At 44.6% G+C, this 23,793-nt stretch overlaps 1 protein-coding gene across 1 annotated transcript in view; it reads left to right on the plus strand.

The window, feature by feature from the left end:
* Nucleotides 1-23,793, plus strand: part of IFI35 (interferon induced protein 35) — a 129,585-nt gene that overhangs the window by 100,532 nt on the left and 5,260 nt on the right. Inside the window, exons 6-7 of the mRNA XM_082271499.1 lie at nucleotides 789-975; nucleotides 22,871-22,977. Of these exons, the coding sequence (XP_082127625.1) occupies nucleotides 789-975; nucleotides 22,871-22,977 (294 nt within the window). The remainder of the gene's footprint in view (nucleotides 1-788; nucleotides 976-22,870; nucleotides 22,978-23,793) is intronic.

The following is a 23,793-nucleotide window of genomic DNA, read 5'->3' on the forward strand; positions in this document are numbered from 1 at the left end:
CGCTGTTTGCATGGACACATAGGCTAACATGGAGGGGCATTTAGTGGAGGTAAAAAAAAAAAAAGTCAGGCACCCTAACAGCAGCTGTAAAAACCTCCTGTAGGAATGCCAGAGGGGCATTGCTTTTCAGGACTTCAGTGAAGCAGCCCAAAGATTATAAAACATTTTTTTTTTCGTTCAATGGGTGGGTTGAACAAAAAAAACTGACTCAATTCCCCCATTGACACATTTGAGGTGGATGAATTTGGGACTGCAAAGTCGCATGACAAGTCATACTCCATGATTTCCAATGAGTACCATTCATATCTATGCAACTTCAAGCCTTAACAACTTCAAAGTAGTCCCTGCACTACTTTGGCCTGACTTTGATGCATTTTGAGGTCCATAGACATAGGCATTGCTTCAAGTCCAGTCAAAATCGTGGTACAATCGCTGCAAAATACCACGACTTTTAGGTCGCACAAGTGTGACAGGGGCCTAACGGTGGGGAGACACTGGTTGTAGCCAGCAGCGCTGATTGAGCATGGAAAATCTGGCAGGGTGGTTGTACAGAACTCATTCAATAGATCGAGTTCTGTACAACCTCTCTGCCCATACATGGATGGAAATTTGGCTTGTCCCTGCTAAACCAGGTATACGTAAATCACAAGTAGGTAACTGATGGCTGGCTCTGTATCAAGCAATGATGAGTGAAAGCTTTTAATGCAACAATGTTTCATAAATCTGGCATATAAGCTGTTTCTGGGGAGAAGATTTGACAAAGCTACTTGATTTTATGTTATATACAGATGGAGATGAATTTGAGTCCAAAAAAGATCCTTGTATATAATCTACCCGCCGGCATTTCAGAAGAAGTCATCATGGATAAACTAGAGTTGTTTTTTGGAAAAAGTAAGAACGGAGGTGGGGAGGTGGACAAAAGAGAGTTCTTAGATGACTGCAGAAGTGCCATTCTGACTTTCATGGATAAAGAAGGTATGATTTTTTTTTAAAGCAAACCTACAATGGGAAACTGTCAGTTTGATATTTTATTCTTTGCTTTCACTGCCTTGTTTAGAGCAGATATATTTCCTTTCATTGGTGGGAAAACACAGAACATACTCTCTGTGAGTACAGTAAACCCCCCTCCATTGCGGGGGTTAAGTTCCAGACCCAGCCGCGAAAAGTGAAATTCCGCGAAATAGAAAAACCCTATTAAAATGCATTGTAGGCATGATTTTGTTACTGTCACTGTACGTGTAGAAGCATTTTAAGGTCTTTAAACACACTTTTAAAACAATAGAAACTAATTTAAACACATAAAAGATACTTAGAGACAGAGCAAGAGCTATGAAAAACACAAAAATCTTTCATTTGTAATGATTTATATAGTAAAATAACATTACAAAAAAAAACGCGAATTACCGGGACCGCAAAAACTGAACCGCGATGTAGCGGGGGATTACTGTAAAGGTAAACATGCACCAAGCCATATCACTTTCATAAGCAGGACAGACCCTACAGGATCAGTTCACCTGAAAGAATATGTTATATTCAGTCATGCCCTATAAAAAGGATCTTAAAGCTGAGCTCAAGTGATGATATATTTTGCATACATTGGGTCAGCATGGTAAGCATGCATATGTGATACCTGATCGGCCTCTGTGTAAGCTGTAAATCATTGTAGTGGCCTGAGCTACTATAGTGATGGCTTTGAGCTTCAAGGGGCCATGCTGAGCGACTGCCCTTATGCAAAGGGGTTACTTGTACAGCATGGCTGCCATTCTGAGAATCCCTTGCATTTTTCTCAATGAATGCAAAACACTCTCTGATTGGTTGAGGTTGAGAGGAGAGGTGGTGGCCTTCTTTGAATGGGTGCCATGCAAGCAAACCCCCTGTGGTTACAATGCAGAAGGACATGGCACTCAAAATATTTGGCACAGTTGGGGCCATATACACTATATTACCAAAAGTATTGGGACACCTGCCTTTACACACACATGACGTTTAATGACATCCCAGTCTTAGTCCATAGGGTTCAATATTGAGTTGGCCCACCCTTTGCAGCTATAACAGCTTCAACCCTTCCGAGAAGGCTGTCCAGATGGATGTTATAGGCAGGCCAACCCAATATTGAATTGAATCCCAGCCTTAGGAGCGTGTCTATGGGAATGTTTGACAATTCTTCCAGAAGTGCATTTGTGAGGTCAGGCGCTGATGTTGGAGAGAAGGCCTGGCTCGCAGCCTCCACCGTAATTCATCCCAAAGGAGTTCTATCGGTTGAGGTCAGGCCAGTCAAGTTCTTCCACCCCAAACTCGCTTATCCATGTCTTTATAGACTTTGCTTTGTGCACTGGTTCAAACCATTTGTTGGAGGGGGGATGATGGTGTGGGGTTGTTTTTAGGGGTTGGGCTTGGCCCCTTAGTTCCAGTGAAGGGAAATCAAAGGGCATCAGCATACCAAGACATTTTGAACAATTTCATGCTCCCAACTCCCAACAACACTCGTGCACAAAGCAAAGCTCTAAATAAGAATACTTTCAAAAATATATATTTTAATTTTATATTTTAATTGTTTATTTTTATCAAGTTACAAAATGAAAAATTAGTAAACAAAAGGAAAATTGAATTAAAATCATTATTTGGTGTGAATACCCTTCAAACGAGCATCGATTCCTTCATTTGCACACTTTGTACACTTGCATAAATTTAGGGATTTTGTAGGATTAGAGTCAGGTGTATGATTAACCAATTATACCAAGCACATACCAATGAGCATCAATTTCGTATATAGATTATAACTCAGTCATTAACTGAAACAGAAACAGCTGTGTAGGAGGCTTTGAAGTGAGTGAGGAACAGCCAAACTCTGCTACTAAGGTGAGGTTGTTGAAGACAGTTTCATGTCACAGGTCATATACCATGGCAAGTCTGAGCACTGCAACAAGACACAAGGTAGTTGTACTGCATCAGCAAGGTTACATACATAGTTACATAGTAGGTAAGCCCAAATAAAGACAATAGTCCATCCAGTTCAACCTCTGTAGGTGTACGTGTTTCAATGTCGATAATAATTTCCCATATCCCTGTATGTTCATTAAGATACACGTCCGAGAGTCTTTTGAAAATATTAATACTTCCCGCTGACACCAGCAGTTGTGGAAGAGAGTTCCACATCCTTATAGCCCTGACAGTGAAAACACTCATGTGCAGCTAAGGGTTAAAATGCTTCTCCTCTTTGTGTGGCCCCGTGTCCTCTTACACTGCCTGAGACTGAATAGGTTTTTTTTCCTACCTGAATAGTTTTTTTTCTCTACGCTGGGAAGCGTCTCTTCTCCAGCGAGAATACATTTAGTGCTTGTAGTCATTCTTCGTAATTGGGGTCCTCCAGTCCCCTTATTCATTTTGTTGCCCTTCTTTACTCCAGCTCCAGCACACCCCTTCTGAGGACTGGTGACCAGAACTGCACAGAATACTCCAGATGTAGCCTAATCAGAGTTTTATAAAGTGGCAGGATTATAGTTTTAAAAGCAACAGACTTTGTGAAAATAATATTTGTGTCATTCTCAAAACCTTTGGCCACAGTTGTACAATCTCAGGTCCCTAACTCACATTCATACATACCAGTGGTGGAACTACCAGTGTCGCAGCAGTGGCTCTTGTGACTGGGCCCTGGAGTTCTACCTCTGTGGGGGGGCGCCCATTTCTCTCTTGTTCTGCCGTTCTACTGTTAGCGGTCATCCGCCCATTCCTCTCCTGCTTCACTATGAGGGGCCCCCCTGCCCGTTCTGGCTCTGTCAGTGTGAGGGGCCCTCCCATCTGCTCGTACGTTCCACCTTTAGGTGAGGGGGTGTCTGCCCACTGGCTGCTGTGTGGAGGCTGAGCAGTGGATTAACCTTCACTGTGCAGCCCTGCCTATCCTCTCCTGAGAGAAGCAATGTAGGGAGGCGGAAACACTGAATGGCTAAAAGGGAGGCATCAGCTGAGCAGCTGATGACCAATGGAGTGAAGGGGGAGGAGCTCTTCCTTCTGTGAGGCGACCCTATGACACAGAGGTATCACTAGAGGCTAAGTGATTAACTGCAAGTTGTCAGTGCAACTGATCCCATTCTCTACCACCGCTGCCTCTAACCAATACCACCCCTCCCCCCCACCACCACCACAGATCTCATCCATATTCCCCCCCCATCACATCTGTCGCAGAGGTGATGAGGTGGGGAAAGGCATGAGATCCGTGGAGGTGGCAGGGTGGGATCAGTAAGAGGCAGCTGTGGTAGTGGGGGAGGATGGCACCACCGCTGCCACTGATCTAACCCCCCTCACCACCACCACTGCTGCCACTGATCCCACCCCCCTCATAACCACCAGCGCTGCCACTGATCCCACCCCCCTCCCACCACCACTACTGCCACTGATCCCAAGGGGGCATGTAAGGTGGTACTCTTGAGGTACTGTTTTATTACCTTCAGTGTGTTCCCCTTAATCTTCCAGAGTGCTTCCTTACATCCTTCAAACCCCCCCCCCAGTAATAGTAAGGTCAGTGACAGAACTACCAGGGTCTCAAAGGTCGCACTTGTGACTGGGCCCTGGTGTTCCACCACTATGTGGGGGGTCTCAAGACAGCAGGCGGTGCCTGCTGTAGAACATGAGAAAGGGCCCCCAGGATGGGTTTGGGGGGGGGCCTTCATGGTTCTTGCACCTGGGCCCTGAAGGTTGAAGTTACGCCTCTGATACATACTGTGACAGGAAGCTAGGAAAATCTATGGGTTTTGCCCAGGATGGGACATATATTTGTCCCAGGTTTATGCTGTACACTGATTGCTTTTGTATTGTGTAGTGGGCCTGTTTGGTCTCGGTGAGGGTTAACTAGCTCAGATGTAACAGTTAAAACACTCAGGGCTCTATAAAACTCCCAGGCTGTTTGGAGAAGGGGCTCCACCATGGAACCAGATCTCTGTGCATGGGAGACTGGGGGGGCAGCAATACCACTGAGTGAGGCCCCTTTCACACTTGTACTACTCCAAAGTTACGCCAAATTTGGAGTGAAACTTTGGTGCAACTTTGGATGGGTGCAACTTGGATACAACTTTGGTTTTAAACAGTTTTAATGGACAACTGTTGCACACAAGTTGCATTGTATAACATTCAGGTATGGCTTTCATGCAACTTCTGAGGGTGAACATTGAAGTCTATGGCCCTCAAGTTGGAAAGTTGGAACAAAGTAGTGCATGAACTACTTTGAAGTTGCTGCAACTTTAGGTTGCTCATATTTGAATGGGTATCATTGGAAAACATGGGGAACGACATATCGTGCAACTCTGATGTCCAAAGTTGCATGACAAGTTGCACAAGTGTGAAAGAGGCCTAAGAGCCTCTGTTTATTTCTATTGTGACCGTCAAGTGTCTGGGCAGTGGAAGGCTGTAGCAGAACAAGTATTCAGGTTCCTGTGTTTTTGTAGTTAAAAAAAAGTGGCATCGGTTTATTTTCTGTTTTATTTTACTTTACCTGTTTTGATACCTGCACTTTGTAACCGCACACGTGTAAATAAACCAGTTTTGTTTTCACATAGAACCTGCTGTCTGTCCGTGCCTACTTCACTGTGCTGTGACCCATTCAGAGGGTCCTGCACACCCCGCTACTGAGCAAATCCCTTACAATACACATACAAATTTAGACAGGAGCCAATTAACCTACCAGTATTTCTTTTTGATGTCAGTGGACACAATAACACCCCCAGTATTGGTGCCAGTTTTTGTAATAGTTACCCCCCAACATTGGTGCCAATTTCCACAATTATAACACCTACATTGGTGGCCAGTGGCGTTATGCTATTAAACACCCTCTTCATTGGTAGCCTATTAACCTTTCTGCATTAATGGTCAGTGGCAGTGTTATTTAAAAAAATCCCTCCCCATTGGTTGTCAGCAACAGTGTGTGTTTATTAACCCCTTCATAATACATCATGAAGGGTAATTAACACTGACACTGGTCACTAATACAGCATGAGAGGAGTTACTTATCACCGCCACTGGTCATAGTTAGGTTGAAAAAAGACACAAGTCCATCTGGCTCAACCAATAAAAAACAAAAAAAAAAACCAGTAATGAAAACCCAACCATACAATCCCATATACACATTCCTATACCCGCAGCTGATCCAGAGGAAGGCAACCCCCCCCCCAGCAAAGCATGATCCAATTTGCTACAGCAGGGGAAAAAAATTCCTTACTGATCCCCCCGAGAGGCAATTGGATATTCCCCGGATCAACTTTACCTATAGATATTAGTACCCATTTATATTATGTACACCCATGAAAGAATTCAGGCCTTTTTTAAAGCAATCTAGTGAGCTCGCCAGAACCACCTCTGGAGGGAGTCTATTACACATTTTCACAGCTCTTACGATGAAGAAATCTTTCCGTATTTGGAGACTAAATCTGTTTTCCTCTAGACATAAAGAGTGCCCCCTTGTCCTCTGTGTTGACCTTAAAGTGAATAACTCAACGCCAAGTTCACTATATGGACCCCTTATGTATTTATACATGTTGATCATATCCCCCCTTAATCTCCTCTTCTCAAGAGAGAATAAATTCAGTTCCTCAAATCTTTCCTCATAGCTGAGCTCCTCCATGCCTCTTATCAGTTTTGGTCACAATGAAGCAGGATGGTGTTTAATTAACACCGCCACTGGTCACAATGAAGTAGGATGGTGTTTAATTAACACCGCCACTGGTCACAATGCAGCATGACAGGGTTAATTAACACTGCCACTGGCCACCTATGTAGCATGAAGGGGTTAAATAACTGCCACTGGCCAGTACTGCAGCTTAAAAGGGTTAATTAAGTGCCACTGGTCTCTAACGCTTTAGTGGTCAGTGGCAGTGTTAATCCCACCCAGAATGACGGGCAGGCGGGCAGGGGATCAGTTATCCTGACTAGGCGCAGATCGGTGGCATGGTGTGGTGCTCTGACACCTCACCTCTCCTATCTTGGTAAAGAGCCTATGACGTAGGCCCTTTACCACGTGATCAGCTATGACCAATCACAGCTAAACATATCGGTAATCAGGAAGTGCCGGTAATCAGCATTCTGTTCGTGCTGACAAGGCGTGAGCAGAGGAGAGCCGATCAGTGGCTCTCGTGACGGGGGGGAGGGGGGTCAACGTATTGATTATCAGTGCAGCCCCTATTAGCGGTGCCCACAACAGATGCCAAACAGTGCCCATCAGATGCCAATTAGTGAAAATAAACATGCCAATCAGTAATGCCTGTCAGTGCCACCTATTAGTGCTCATCAGTGCTGCATATTTTTGCCTCCTCATCAGTGCCACCTCATCAGTGACAATCAGTGCCGGTCAGTGAAGGAGAAAACGTTCTTCTTTACAAAATTTTATAACTGAAACAAAGAAACTTTTTTTTTTTTTTTCCAAAGATTTCGGTAATTTTTTAATTTGTTTAGCAAAAAATAAAAGAAACAGTGGTGATCAAATACCACCAAAAGAAATCTCTGTTTGTGGGGAAAAAATAATAAAACTGTAATATGGGTACAGCGTATGACCGCACAATTATTATTCAAAGTGTGACTGCGCTGACAGCTGAAAATTTGTCTGGGCAGGAAGGGGGTAAAAGTGCCCTGTATTGAAGTGGTTAATTTACCCCATCATGCTGCATTAATGGCCAATGGAAGTGTAAATTGACCTCTTTGAAATGCAGAATGAAGGGGGTAGTGTCTATTAACCCCTTAATGCTGCATTGCTAAGGGGTTAATTTACACTTCCACTGGCCATTAATGCAGCATGATGGGAAACATGAAGGGGTTAAGTAGCACTGCCACTAATGTGACCAATGGCAGTTAACTAACCCCCTCGTGCTGCATTAGAGGCCAGTGGCAGGGTTAGTTAATTAACCCCTTCACCCCCCCATCACAAAGCGCACACCCCCCTCCCCCCAAGATGTTAATCAATTCACACCAAATGTATTATTGTTGCATATATGTTTAACCTCTGTCTGTTGTCCTCTCGTTTTTTTTGTAATATTGGCCTACAACCAACACCCACAAGGTGCCGCTCTGTCTTCTTCACCTCTGAATGATGTTGTGTCAGTGGCCTGGACTAGCAGTCACCTGTTGGGTGGAGATCACCTCCAGAAGTGCGACTTCTGACTTCTAGTGATGGGTTCAGGAGTGCAGAGAGCTCTCCAACCCCGCTGCCACTCTACAAGTGGAAGGGGCTCTCTTTTAGGCTTGCAGTATCACAGATTCACTCCACTCCACATGCGCTCCTTCCTCACATTGAACTGTTGCACCTGGGGTCCCTGCCCCTTTTGCCCCTCCCCTTGTCCCAGCCCTCTTCCAAGAAGACAGGATTCATGTACTGAGAGAAAACTGTAGGCCACCATATCTGACCACCTGTCACGGAACCATGAACCAGACGTACAACAACAGATAAGTGAAAATAAGAAGGCTTTATTGAAAATCAAGCTGTAAAGCAAAAGTCCAAACGGAAGGCGAAACCGAGGCAGAGTCCTTGCGAAGCCAGAGGTCAGGAACCAGCAGGGTAGTCAGACGAAGCCAGGATCAGGAACCAGCAGGGTAGTCAGACGAAGCCAGGATCAGGAACCAGCAGGGTAGTCAGACGAAGCCAGGAACAGGAACCAGCAGGGTAGTCAGACGAAGCCAGGATCAGGGACCAGAAGCAGCAGCAGTCTTAGAAGCATGTGAACACAGGAGGACCAAGCAAGGAACTGAAGCCACAGACCTCCTATATATATGAGCTAGGCATCCAGCTCCTCCCAGTGGGAAGGAGGAGCCGCAGGGTGGGAGGCTACAAGAAACCCAGAAACCAAGATGGCCGCCAGCACATGTCAAACGAAGGAGAACAGCAAGAAGGTAAGACCATGACAGTACCTCCCCCTCAAGGGCCCCTCCTCCGCGGAGTAAAGAACGGTCTCTGAGGGAAGCGTGCGTGGAAGGCTCGGAGCAAGGCAGGAGCATGGACATCTGCGGAGGGAACCCAGGAACGCTCCTCTGGACCATAACCACGCCAATGAACCAAAAACTGCACCCGACCGCGGACCAGGCGTGAGTCCAGGATATTGATCACCTCATACTCCTCACGATTGCCCACTTGGACCGGACGGGGCCGAGGAACCGAGGAAGTGAAACAATTACACACCAGTGGCTTCAACAGGGAGACATGAAACACGTTGGAGATCCGCATGCCAGGAGGAAGCGCAAGGGCATAGGCTACCGGGTTTACCCTGCGAAGCACTCGGAAGGGACCAACAAAGCAAGGCGCCAGCTTGGGAGTGGGCACTCGAAGGTTGAGGTTGCGGGTGGACAACCATACACGGTCTCCGGCCCGGTAGGAAGGAGCAGGCGCTCGTCTGCGATCAGCCTGGAGTCTCTGGCGCTGCGCAGAAACCTCAAGGGACTTCTGGATCTGTACCCAAGAAGCACGTAGGACGGAAAGGTGATCCTCCACAGCCGGAATATACTGGGGAGAGAATACCTCCGGTAACACGGCAGGTTGGAACCCATAATTGGCCATGAAGGGAGACGTCCCAGAGGAAGAGTTCACCGCCGTGTTCCTGGCAAACTCAGCCCAAGGCAGGAGGTCAACCCAATTGTCTTGGTGATCGGAGACATAGCAACGAAGGAATTGTTCCAAGGCCTGATTGGATCGTTCTGCGGCCCCATTGGACTGAGGGTGGTAGGCCGAGGAGAAGGAGAGATGAATCCCCAACTGGGAGCAAAAGGCGCGCCAGAACCTGGACACAAACTGACTCCCCCGATCCGACACAATCTCCTTGGGCAAACCGTGCAACCGGAAGACCTCCCTGGCAAAAATCGTGGCCAACTCCTGTGCAGAGGGTAACTTCTTGAGAGGAACACAGTGAAAATCGATCCACAATCATGAGAATGACCGTATGGCCTCGGGATGCAGGGAGGTCCACAATGAAATCCATCCCCAGGTGTGACCATGGGCGCTCCCCGGTGGCTATGGGTTGCAGAAGGCCCAACGGAAGGTGCCGAGGGGACTTACTCTGGGCACAAACGGAGCATGCCGCTACATATGCGGCGATGTCGGAACGTAGGGAAGGCCACCAGAACAAACGTGAAACAGCCCAGGACAGCTGATTCTTTCCAGGATGCCCCGCGGTCTTGGAGTTATGGTAGGTTCGCAACAACCGAGTGCGCAACTCCTCAGGCACAAAACATCTGCCGTTGGGTCTCTCAGAGGGAGCACCAGATTGAGCCGCCAAAATCTGCTCACCCAGGGGAGAGGTCAGGCTGGTGCGAATGGCGGCCAGGATCTGATTCGGAGGTATGACCGAAGTCGGAATTGACTCCTCCCTGGACAGGTCGGAGTACTGCCGTGATAAGGCATCCGCCCTGATGTTCTTGGAACCGGGTAGGTAGGAGACCACGTAATTAAAACGTGACAAGAACAGAGCCCATCTGGCCTGACGTGGTGTCAATCTCTTGGCCTCAGAAAGGTAGGTCAGATTCTTGTGGTCCGTCAGGATGAGGACCGGAACCACCGAACCCTCGAGCAAGTGCCTCCATTCTTTAAGGGCCTGCACGATGGCCAATAACTCCCTGTCACCAATCTGATAGTTGCACTCCGCGGAAGACAGTTTCCGGGAGTAAAACCCACAAGGAAGCAGAGGACCCTCTGGTGTTCTACGCTGAGACAGAAGGGCGCCTACTCCCGTCTCAGACGCGTCCACCTCGAGGACAAAGGGCAACCCAGGGTTGGGATGCGACAGAATCGGAGCCGACACAAAGGCGGACTTTAGAGCCTCAAAAGCTCGGATGGCCTCGAGCGGCCAGACCTGGGAATTACTGCCCTTCCTGGTCAGATCCGTGAGAGGCTTGGCTAGCATGGAAAAGTCCCTGATGAACTTCCGATAATAATTGGCGAAGCCCAAAAAGCGCTGCAGGGAGCGAAGACCACTGGGCTGGGGCCACTGTAAGACAGCCGAAACCTTCTCAGGATCCATGGAGAACCCCTCAGCGGAAATGATGTAACCTAAGAAGGTTACCTGGGATTGGTGAAATTCGCATTTCTCAAGCTTACCGAACAGCTTGTTCTCTCGTAACCGTTGCAACACTCGTCTGACATCCAGAATGTGGGTCTCCATGGATTCAGGATATACCAAGATGTCATCCAAATAGACCACCACACACTGCTGCAACAGGTCACGGAAAACATCGTTAATGAATTCCTGAAAGACTGCGGGCGCATTGCACAACCCAAAGGGCATAACCAAAGATTCATAATGACCGGTCCTGGTGTTAAACGCGGTCTTCCACTCATCGCCCGCCTTGATCCTTACGAGGTTATATGCCGCCCTCAGGTCGAGTTTGGTAAAGACCGTGGCCCCTTTAAGGCGATCGAACAGCTCGGAAATCAAGGGTATCGGGTAAGCGTTCTTGATCGTGATGCGATTGAGACCCCTGTAATCGATGCAAGGCCTCAACTCACCGCCCTTCTTTTTCACAAAGAAAAATCCAGCCCCTGCCGGGGACGAGGATTTGCGAATGTGTCCGCATGAAAGCGCCTCCTTCACGTACTCCTCCATGGCCTCATTCTCCGCTACCGACAGTGGATAGACCTTGCCACGAGGAGGAACGGCACCAGGTTGTAACTCGATGGCACAATCGTATGGGCGGTGCGGAGGTAGGGCAACCGCGCGCACCTTATCGAATACATCCCGGTACTCCTCGTATTCAGGAGGCAACAGAGAGTCCGAGGAAGTACACAGCAACTTGACAGGCCCATGGATGCAACTAGCCCCACACTGCGGTGACCACGAGAGGATCTCGGCCGATCTCCAATCGAAAGTCGGATTATGCTTCTGGAGCCAGGGGTACCCCAAGACCACCGAGTAGTGTGGAGACGAAATAACCTGGAAGCAGACCGACTCTCTGTGAACGGCACCAATGGCTATCCCCACTGGAAGGGTCTCATGAGTCACGTGTGGCGGCAGAAGGGGTCTGCCGTCTATCGCCTCAAGAGCCAGTGGAGAACCTCGGGCCTGCAGAGGAATGGAATTGGCGGCAGCGAACACGCTATCAATGAACAAACCACCAGCACCAGAGTCCACCAACGCCTGGGTCGTCACTGAGCCCCCGACCCAGGAGAGGACAACAGTGATCAGTGGTTTGTCAACACGGGAAACCGGGGACGAGGAGACTCCACCCAAGATCTGCCCCCGACAGGATCTCAGGTGCGAGCGTTTCCCGGACGGTTCGGACATGCCAACCGAAAATGCCCACCGAGACCACAGTACATGCATCGACCCTCGCGTCTTCGGAGTACCCTCTCCCCCTCGGACAGGTGAGCAAAGCCCAGCTGCATGGGTTCACCCCCAACCAAGTCATCCCCAGGAGGCGTGGGAGGAGAGGGAGGCACGGGTGGGACAGCAAAGGTAGGCGCCAATCTGTTAGGAGGTCTCCGCAAACTCTCCTTAAAGGAAGAGTGCAGATTGATTGGGGCCATTGATTGGGGTCTGCTTTAAATTGGAAAGATTGTTCCCAGTACAACATAGATGCAGTCTTTTGAGGAGGTTTGCCTGCTACTAGGTTATAGAAGGAAGATATCCCGATTTGAAGGTTTGCTGGAGATTCCATTATAGAAAGGAATTTTTCGGAGAGGTTTGAGGTGGAGAAGGGGAGGACTTTTTGGAGAGCGTGTCTCGCTTGGAGATATTTGAAAAAAGTGGAGGATTTTCATGAATATTTGTCTCTGAGTTCTTGGAAGTAGAGAAGGGCAGTTTTGGAATATAGAGATGCTACATTCTAGATTCCGGCTTGGTTCCATTCAGCATTGGAAGTGCCAGGGATAAGGGATTCCAGTATTTCCAGTGGGGGAATGTGCAGGGCTTTTTTAGTAGGGCCACCCGAGAAATTGGCTATTGAGTTCCATACTTTGATTGTTGCTTTGACTGTATCCAGGGCTTGGGCTGGGTTGGTTTGCTGGATCCAGGGTGAGCCTATCAGGAGCTTCATGTCTTTTTTGGTTGCTGCCGTTTCAATTTATGTCCAAGGTAGCCTGAGTTGTGGGTTCCACCATGCCCTAGATTGGGACATAACCGTGGCTTTATAATAAGAGACTACCTTGGGGGCCCCCATGCCTGCCTTTGTCACTGGCATATGTAGGATATCCTTTTTGAGATGTGGTTTCTTAGCTTCCCAGATGAACTACTGGAGGATGCTTTGTATCCTCCTAAGCTGAATGTGGGAGTAGGGGAGTGGCAGTGTATGGAAGAGATATAGGATTCGGGGAAGTAAGAACATTTTCGTTAAGGATATATGCCCCGCCAATGAGGGCACTCCAGTCCTCAATGTAGCACACATTTTGGTTAAAGCTAGGTTAAGTGTGGAGAGTTAAGAGCGTATTTTGATTGGTTTGCGCAAAAGTTATTGTGTCTACTAACTACGGGAAAGATTTATGTCATTTTTATAGTTTTTTTTTTTTTTACTAGTAATGGCGGCGATCTGCGATTTTTTGCGGGACTGCAACATTGCAGAGGACAGATCGGACCCCTGACTGACATTTTTGACACTTTTGGGGGGACCAGTGACAATACTACAGTAATCAGTGCTAATCATGTGCACTGTTACTGAAATAATGACACTGGCAGGGAAGGGGTTAACAGTGTGGGTGATCTAGGGGTAAAATGTGTACCTAGGGGCGTGTCTCTAACTGTGGGGGGGGCGTGGCCTGTGGAATGACCTTAGAGACCTGTGATCCTATATAGAAGGATCGCAGGGGCTCTATGATTGTTTTGTTCTCACTACACGTATGCTCCAGGGGTGTGCAGCTCAACATACAGCTAAACCTTCAATCCTATAGTAACCAGTCCTTTTGTAACTTAAGGCTTTATTCCAGTGAAAGAATGGTGGTCACATGAAACAGGATACAATTCAGATGGATATGCAAATAAGATTGAGAATAGGATTGATAAGATAGGATTGATTTCAGATAGGATTGAGAATATGGTGAAACTGTAAATAAACAGATAAAGGCATATAATCAGTGTACAAACATAAACAATATATGCACTGAGTATATAACTAACAGTTCATGAGCATACCAGCAATGCTTCTAAGAAGGGTTCAGGAATCTTCCCACAGCAACCTCAGATGTTGTCTGGCTGTGTCCATGAGGTGTTCTAAAATGGAGATTTTCTCAGAGAGGGGTGGAACTAATACTCAGTAATAGAGAGCAAGAGATACCATAAAGTACTGTCCAACAATAGTCTTTGTCACAGTTGCATCTTGTGGACAATTTTGGTATTACAAGTTCCCATAGCATTAATTATTTTCTTATGCTGGAGGCATGACAATGATCATTCCAGGTAGAAGAACGGTCAGCTGTGTTTACAACAGCTGACCGTTCTTCTCTGTCAGCGGGAAATGATCGCGGGTGTCAGACGGCAATCGGAGCTGCCTGACCCGTGCATCGGCTTCCCCGCTGCCGCCTAGCTGCCACCAAGCGACTGACGTATCCCTATGTCGGTTTGCCTGGGAGAGCCACACTGCCGCAGTATATATGCGGTAAGCGGTCGGCAAGTGGTTAAAGGGTAACTCCACTTTTGGGGGGGGGGGGGATAGCAAATAAAGAAAAAACAATATAGCATATCCAATTGCGACACAAATCATATTGTAATTGAATGTTATTAAAAAGTCACCTTTCTTGTACATTCTCCAGATGTTGTAATTTTCTGAAAATGCAATGCAATATGGCTACCTGGAGCTGTTCTGTACACAGAATGTATACTGACCACACCCCAGAAACATCATTTCCTGCTTGTGTGATCAGCTCACCAATTTTCCCAGAAGTCTGCCTAAGATACAAGTTAGATTTTTGGCATCCCCTGCAACAAAAATGTCATTTTTGGTGAGATACTCCCAATAGGAACACATCTGAAAGGGATGCAGGCCCAGCAGCTTCCCTCATTAGAGCCCTGCAGCTGCCACAGCTGATAGATAATTATGAAACAACTCCCATTAGACCCACTCAGCACAGAGGAACAAACAGTAATTTCTTCAGAATAACAAAAGGTAGGAATCTGCAACAAAGTTTGGTAAAATCCCTGCAATGTACCAGATCACCCAGAAGGGAATGTTTTTTTTTTTTTCTCAACAAAAGTGGAGTTACGCTTTAAGGACCACCCTATTGCAGATATACTGCTACAGGGCGGCCTCTCTGTGCAGAATCACGTGTATATACGTGATTTTGCACTTCCACCTAGGGGGCATGCATGCACGCCGCTGATGGGATGCTTCAGCTGTGATTACTCACAGCCGTAGCCGATCTGTAGGTGCTGGGCAATGGATCTCAGCTGGCACCCGCTGATCATTGAGCAGAGACACAAAACAGAGTTCTGCCTATGTAAACAAGGCAGAGCTCAGTTCTGATAGGGGGGAAACTGATTTTTGTGTCTCTGCAAAGCAGGGAATAAAATCAACCACTTCCCTTAAATAAAAACAGTACACAGTTTACACAAAAACACTGGCTAGGCACACACAGTTAACCTTTTGATTTCCCTAGATGTTTAACCCCTTTCCAGTCATTGTCATTAGTACAGTGTCAGTGCATGTTTTTAGCACTGCTCACTGTATTAGTGTCACTGATTCCCACAAAGTGTCAGTCAGTTAGTATCTGTTTGTCCGCCACAATATCACAGTCCTGCTAAAAGTCGCAAAAATACGGTATGTAGTAGGATACATATTGGCCTAAATTTATGAAGAAATTCAATTTTTAAATTATTTTTTTTTTTTATGTTTTATAGCAGAAATTAAAATATATACATATATATATATATATATATATATATTCTTTTTTCAAATTACCAGTCTTTTTTGTTTATAGTGCAAAGGAATAAAAAAAGGCACTGGTGATCAAATACCACCAAAATAAAGCTCTATTTGTGGGGAAAAAAATGACAATTTTTATTTGGGTACAGCGTTGCATAATTGCACAATTGTCAGCTAAAATAACAGTGCCTTATCGCAAAAAATGGCCTGGTCACGAAGGGGAGTAAATGTTCCAGAGGTCAAGTGGATAATCTTCTTAGGGATGAAAAGGTACCTAACCTAAATCTCTCATTCAGTAACCTTCAAGGATTAAAAGCTCTGTAGAACAACCAAGAAATAGTGTTTAACCACTTGCTGCTTGGGGCAATATTTAATTTTTTTACACACAATAAAAATCACCATTTTACTTAGAAAATTATGAAAGTAGAGGCCCTAGAGAATGAAATGGTGGCTGTTTCGGTTTTTGAGGTCACACAATATTTGCACATTTGTTTATCAAACACAACTTTTTAGGAACAACACTATAAAATGAATTTCAGTGCACATAAACACTAAAAAAAAACAATTCTTTGGTAAAATATAAAAGATGTTGTAGTGAATAAATAGATACCAAACATGTCAAGACTCAAAATTGGGTGCGCCAGGCATAATGGGGGGGGGGGGGGGTGGTTTTAAATTAAATTGAATGATTTTTATTTTATTACATTTTTTTATTTACCCTTGCTACCACAATGGAACTTTTTATGGAGACAACAGGAGTCTCCATGTCTGCCTTGCCCTCCAGTGCAGCTATTCAAAAACAGATTGTGCTGGGGTGGGGGTGAAGTTGTTGCCCTTCCCACTTCAGTAAATAATTATCCAGTGGTTGTAGTCTTCCAAATAGCTTTTACTGAATAGAGCTTGTTATCCCGACTTAGGACACATATGGCAGACAGCTTGTGGTTAAAAGTGCTGACAAGGATGATGTCATTCAGGACCAAATAGTTTACATAAAAAATGTAAACCCATCCTAAAAGTTTACTGTTTTTGTCCCCTTTATTAAAGAATCTTACCATAAGGGCCTAGTTACGAAGAATGAGAAAGTATTCTTAATCAATACGAATCCAAATACCCCTCACTTTTACCAACTCTAGAAGTAAACAAGTCACTTTTCAAATCACCCAGAATTACTGAATATTTCGTGTCAACTCCTTGACATCAACATCTGTTACAATACATAGTGTTGGGAAATGGTTTTTAAGGAACGTGGCATAACATAGATAGTATAGAATAGAACCTGACTCACATTAGTTAGATGGACGGTACTTTGTTCTTTTACTTTCTTCTGTATTTTAAGATACTGCATATCAAAGAGCCTGAGATCACGAGACAGATAGTGACAGCTACTTAGATTTTTACAATTGTTACCATAAACCATAATTTACTTATGCAACATATATAAAGCATTAAAAGGGGAAATAATGCAAGTCAGCTGAAATAAAAGTATGAAAAAAATGAAGTTACATTTATCTTTCAGCAGTACCATAGTACCAATTACAAGGCTAAAGTAGTGGAGATGTTCCCAAGCCATGTATACATATATATATATATGCAATTGCTACTTGCATCAGTCCTTGTAAAAATAAGACAGTTCTGGGCCTTCTGTTGTCTGGGTCTCATAGCGGTTGCATGGATCTTTTATGGATTTAGTTATGTCTTTGCAAGTAAAAATTAAAATGTATGCAGTGTATTTATTTTTATTTTTTTTTTTAAAGCAAATGCAAATGCATAATGTTTTTTCTTATTAACCACTTGCCGACCGCCGCACGACTATCTACGTCGGCGGTCAGCCCCTCACAGGCAAACTGACGTAGGTCTACGTCGCTTGCTTGTGAGGGTCTAGGGAGCGAGCGCACGCTCCCGCTCCCGCATGGTCACGGACCCCCTGCGCGTGTGACTAGCGGACCCGATGTCCGCCGGTCACTCTGCGATCGGCGGGGGAGAGGGAGAAAGTCAGGCGGCTTGTGTAAACAAGCTGCCTGTCATTCTCCCCTGTGTATGAGAGATGATTATACGGTTCTACTATGTAGAACCGTTGATCACTCTGCATACAGCTGAAGCCACAGCCAATCACAGTAGAAAGCACGCCCCTAGGGACACACACAGCCCCTCCCTCTCAAATAAAGTTAACCCCTTCACTACCAGTGTATTTTTACAGTAACAGTGCATATATATAGCACTGATTACTGTAGAAATGTCACTGGTAACCCCAAAAGTGTCAAAAATGTCAGTCAAGGGTCCGATCTGTCCGCCGCAATGTCGCAGTACCGCAAAAAAAATCGCAGATTGCCGCCATTACGCGTTAAAAAAAAAACAACAAAAATGACAAAAATCTTTCCCTTTGTTAGTAAACGCGATAACTTTTGCGCAAACCAATCAAAATACGCTTATTGTGATTTTTTTTACCAAACATAGGTAGCATAAAACAAATTGGCTGAAAATGTTAAAAAATTTTGATTTTTACATTTTTTTAGGGGAATTTCATATAAAAAAAATGTGAAAAAAAATGCTATTTTTGCAAAATTTACGCTCTTTTTTTGTTTATAGCGCATGATCAAAAAAATCGCACAGGTGATCAAATACCACCAAAAGAAAGCTCTGTTTGTGGGAAAAAAAGGACGCCAAATTCGTTTAGGTACAGCGTCGCACGACCGCGCAATTGTCCGTTAAAGTCACGCAGTGCAGAATCGCAAAATACCCCCTGGTCGTTTAGCAGCCAAATCCTCCGGGGCTTAAGTAGTTAAAGTAGAACTATAGGCAAAACTTTTTTTTCATTTTGGATAGAGTAGGGGGAAGATAACCCCTGTCAGATATGTCTTTTTTTTTTTTTTTTGATAACCCCTGTCAGATACGTAATTTGTTTTTTTTTTAGTCATCAGCTGTATGTCCCATTGCAGATATTTCCCTTTACTTCCTGCCCCATACCCAAACAGAAAGTGAGAGAAAATCCCTGCAAATTAGGGGAATACCTTGGGAACCCCCAGGTCACAAGAACTAGTGTCCCCATTGGAAGATTTCCCTCAATTACTTTTCTGGGGACAACCCAAAATGTGGGACTTTCTTTTACTTTCCCTTTCAATGATAATGGTACAGAACAAATAAAGTGGTTAATTTCCTTAACCATTACCTTTAGTTTTACTTTAAGTTTATGAGTTGTTTAACATCTGTTTTTATTTTATATTCACATGACAAAACATGTATATACACGTGAGTGCAGCCGTGTTGGTGGTACTTTTTTGGTTAGAGAAAGAGGCCTCTCTTGCCACCTCTGTGTACCACCTTCTCTCCATGCAAGACCCATAAACTCCTTCTTCTCCCCTAACCTCTGCCATCCCCTAACCTCTGCATTCACCAAGACTACATTTTGTTAACACCTTTTTGTTCTGGTTTATTCATTGTACTCTTTAGATATTGCTGCCTTGAAAATGTTTGGCAATTGTTAACTTTTCACTTCTACTCTTGGGATTTTCTTCAAAGTGAATAACTACTCATAGGAATTTATGTAATGTTATATTCTTATATTTGTTCTCAGTTGGGAATCTTTTCATATGTTTAACTATGCTGTACTCATTTATGTTGATTTACTGTGGTAACTACAGTACTTTGGGTAAAATAAAAACTTTTTGTAAACAAAAATGTTTGGCAATTGTCAAACCTGTGCTTCCCTATAGAAATGGAGGTTCTGTTACAAAATTGTAAGCTTGGTCCACTAAGCTATAATGTAAGTGTTGCTTCCCATAATGACCATTGTTTTGATTCTTGTGACAGACAATTTAACCACTTAAGCCCCGGAAGATTTTACCCCCATTCCGACCAGGGGGTATTTTGCGATTCGGCACTGCGTGACTTTAACGGACAATTGCGCGGTCGTGCGACGCTGTACCTAAACGAATTTGACGTCCTTTTTTTCCCACAAACAGAGCTTTCTTTTGGTGGTATTTGATCACCTGTGCGATTTTTTGATCACGCGCTATAAACAAAAAAAGAGCGTCAATTTTGCAAAAATAGCAATATTTTTCACATTTTTTTATATGAAATTTCCCCCCCCCCCCCCCAAAAAAAATGTAAAAATCAAAATTTTTTAAAATTTTCGGCCAATTTGTTTTATGCTACCTATGTTTGGTAAAAAAAAAATCGCAAAAAGCGTATTTTGATTGGTTTGCGCAAAAGTTATCGCGTTTACTAACAAAGGGAAAGATTTTTGTCATTTTTGTTGTTTTGTTTTTTAACGCGTAATGGCGGCGATCTGTGATTTTTTTGCGGTACTGCGACATTGCAGCGGACAGATCGGACCCTTGACTGACATTTTTGACACTTTTGGGGTTACCAGTGACATTTCTACAGTAATCAGTGCTATACATATGCACTGTTACTGTAAAAATACACTGGTAGTGAAGGGGTTAACTTTATTTGGGAAGGAGGGGCTGTGTGTGTCCCTAGGGGCGTGCTTTCTACTGTGATTGGCTGTGGCTTCAGCTGTAAGGACACTGATCAACGGATCTACATACTAGATCCGAGTGATCAGTGTCTTTACAGCGAGGAGAATGACAGGCAGCTTGTTTACACAAGCTGCCTGACATTCTCCCTCTCCCCCGCCGATCGCCGAGTGGCCGGCGGACATCGGGTCCGCTGGTCACACGCGCGGGGGGGTCCGTGACCACGCGGGAGCGCGCCTCCGGGGGCGCGCGCTCGCTCCCTAGACCCTCACAAGCAAGCAACGTAGCCCTACGTTAGTTTGCCTGTGAGGGGCTGACCGCCGACGTAGATAGTCGTGCGGCGGTCGGCAAGTGGTTAAGCACTCATTGGAAAATGATGGGAAATTACATTTGTTATAGCTAAGTAAAGCTTGTAAATGATGGTACTACTGTAACTTTCTAAATGTGCACATTCCAAAAATTTGAATTTAAGGAGATGTATGGGAATCAGTTTTTTCCCCCATTTATACTTACCTAGGTGGATGCAGCATCGGTCCGGTCCTCCAGCGCCTCTACACTGAGAACAGAGCAATCGAACACTGCCCATCGCTCTGTTCTGTTCTAATTCTTAAAGACCAAAACATAGAGGGGTATACAATGTACGGTTAACAGCAAACACACACACACATCATAGGTTGAACTGGATGGACTGGTGTCTTTTTTCATCCTCACTAACTATGTTACTATGTTAATATGGAATTGCTCCCCGAGCCCCCTCCTTGCTCATTGGAGCGCTGAGCTGTGGAGGGGCAGGGAGCGGCCAGCTCAGGCTCTCAGCGGCTTGCTGAGAGGCTGACCCAGGTTTCGGTCCAGGCATCTGGCAGATCCCGACTCTGTGGTGGCAATGACGCGGTGCCTGAACCGATATCTGTGACGTCAGCGGAGAGTGGACTTCAGACCGCTCTCTGCTGAAAACGGGTCACAGGATCCTGTGATCCATAGGAGATGTACAGCCAAGCGAGCTTTGGCTATACATCTCCTTAACACAGCAATTTTTGATTTGCTATGCCCTCTCTAACAGTTTTATTTATTAATCCTGCCTATAGTGGATTCATTTTTCCACTTCTTGTAATAGGTCAAGCAAAAGTGGAATTGGCCCTCCGACCTCAGAATTACACTGGCAAAATGAACATACAACCTTTATTAATGTTGTTTTAACTTTAAAAAAAAAACAGTAGCTTTAACTACCTAAAAAATGTTAGTGGGAGTTACATTTTAATGTGTGTGTCTCTTAACCACTTGCCGACCGCCGCACGACTATTTACTGCGGCGGTCAGCCCCTCACAGGCAGAGCGACGTAGTACTACGTCGCTTGCCTGTGAGGGTCTAGGGAGCGAGCACGCGCCCCTGGAGGCGCGCTCCCGCTCCCGAGTGGTCACGGACCCCCCCCCCCCGCGCGTGTGACTGGCGGACCCGATCGTCCGCCGGTCACTCGCGATCATCGGTGGAGAGGGAGAAAGGCAGGCGGCTAATGTAAACAAGCCGCCTGTCATTCTCCCCTGTGTATGAATGATGATCATACGGTTCTACTATGTAGAACCGTTGATCACTGTTCATACATCTCAAGCCACAGCCAATCACAGTTAGAATCACGCCCCTAGGGACACACATAGCCCCTCCCTCTCAAAAAAGTTAACCCCTTCACTGCCAGTGTAGTTTTACAGTAACAGTGCATATGTATAGCACTGATTACTGTAGAAATGTCACTGGTAACCCCAAAAGTGTCAAAAATGTCAGTCAAGGGTCCGATCTGTCCGCCGCAATACCACAAAAAAAATTGCACATCGCCGCCATTACGCGTAAAAAAAACCAACAAAAATTTAAAAAATCTTTCCCTTTATTAGTAAACGGGATAACTTTTGCGCAAACCAATCAAAATACGCTTTTTGCGATTTTTTTTACCAAACATATGAAACAAATTGCCCGAAAATGTTAAAAAAATTTGATTTTTAAATTTTTTTGGGGGGAATTTCATATAAAAAAATGTGAAAAATATTGTTATTTTTGCAAAATTGATGCTCTTTTTTTGTTTATAGCGCATGATCAAAAAATCGCACAGGTGATCAAATACCACCAAAAGAAAGCTCTGTTTGTGGGAAAAAAAGGACTTCAAATTCGTTTGGGTACAGCGTCGCACGACCGCGCAATTGTCCGTTAAAGTCACACAGTGCCGAATCGCAAAATAGGCCCTGGTCAGGAAGGGGGTAAAATCTTCCGGGGCTTAAGTGGTTAAAGTTCATTAAAACTCAGATATCGATTTAAGAATTGCCTGTCCACAAGGTGACAATGTTGCTGTGTGTTTTCACTGTGGGATGAATAGTGTTGTCAGATTGTTACAAAAAGTGGAAAATGTGATCTACTGGCAGGATCAACATGTAATGACTAAATTGGTGTGGTAATGTTAGAGACAGACTGCATCATATCTGATTTTTGGCTTTTCCTATAGTTCTACTTTAATTATGTACTCCACTCTGGTATTGTTTTATCTGTGAAATAGGGGATAAGGAAATACAGTATATGTTTCTGATATAACTGTTACTATATTACAGTTGCTTCACGACTGGTAGAAAAAAAATCCTTCCATGTACCTTTTGGAGAATCTTCTCACAAAGTGTGTGTAGCACCTTCTTTAGAAGGCAGCCTGCAGAACCACAAGGTAAGTCAGTGGATGTTATTCCAAATAATTCTCCATGGGGTTGACAAATGTCTATGAAATTTTCAAAAAGGATGCTGTTTTCATCCCTTTTGTCCTCTTTCCAAAAATAAAACTTAGTCCAACGTAAAACGTGTAATCAGGTTTAGAATAATTTTCTGTGCATTTTTCTGATGCTTATAATATAAAATATTTACTAGTATATTATACCATACCAAGAGAATCTCTTCTCCTAAACTTCATCCTAATATTCAGGCTTCATGTACATGGGATGTTTGAAAACCTCTCTTGAACGCTGGAACTTGACAGCTAGTAATCGACGGTTAAAAACGTCCATTGTGCTGCGTTTAGTGACGTTTGCATTTAGAAGCGTTTTTACATTGTAAAATGGTCAGAAATGTATCCCCATTGAAAACACCTATAAAGGAAATGCTTATAAATGTGAATTACCACATTTAGACATGTTTGCATGTGGTTACAAGCATTTGCCATTTCAAATGCCAATAAACTTCCGTTTGAATGCATTTTTTTTGCTTTCAAAAAAATGCCACCAAACTTAACTGCCTCTAAACGACTTTAAACATCTCAGTGTACATGGACAGATAAGATAACATAGAGGAGAGTCTTAAAAAAAAACACCCAGCTGCACCTAAATGTCCATTTATCAGCAGCAGTGTACATGAGAACCTCAATTTTCGCTCAAATTATTATTTTTTAGTTTTAAAAATGTTTTTTGCTTGATGTAAATGTATATGTATGCATTGCCGTCTGGTTCAAAAATCAAATTTTATGTTCTCCCATTTTATTTTTTTAACCACT

The sequence above is a fragment of the Pelophylax lessonae genome, assembly GCF_965119305.1.
Source record: "Pelophylax lessonae genome assembly, chromosome: 11".
NCBI lineage: Eukaryota > Metazoa > Chordata > Amphibia > Anura > Ranidae > Pelophylax > Pelophylax lessonae.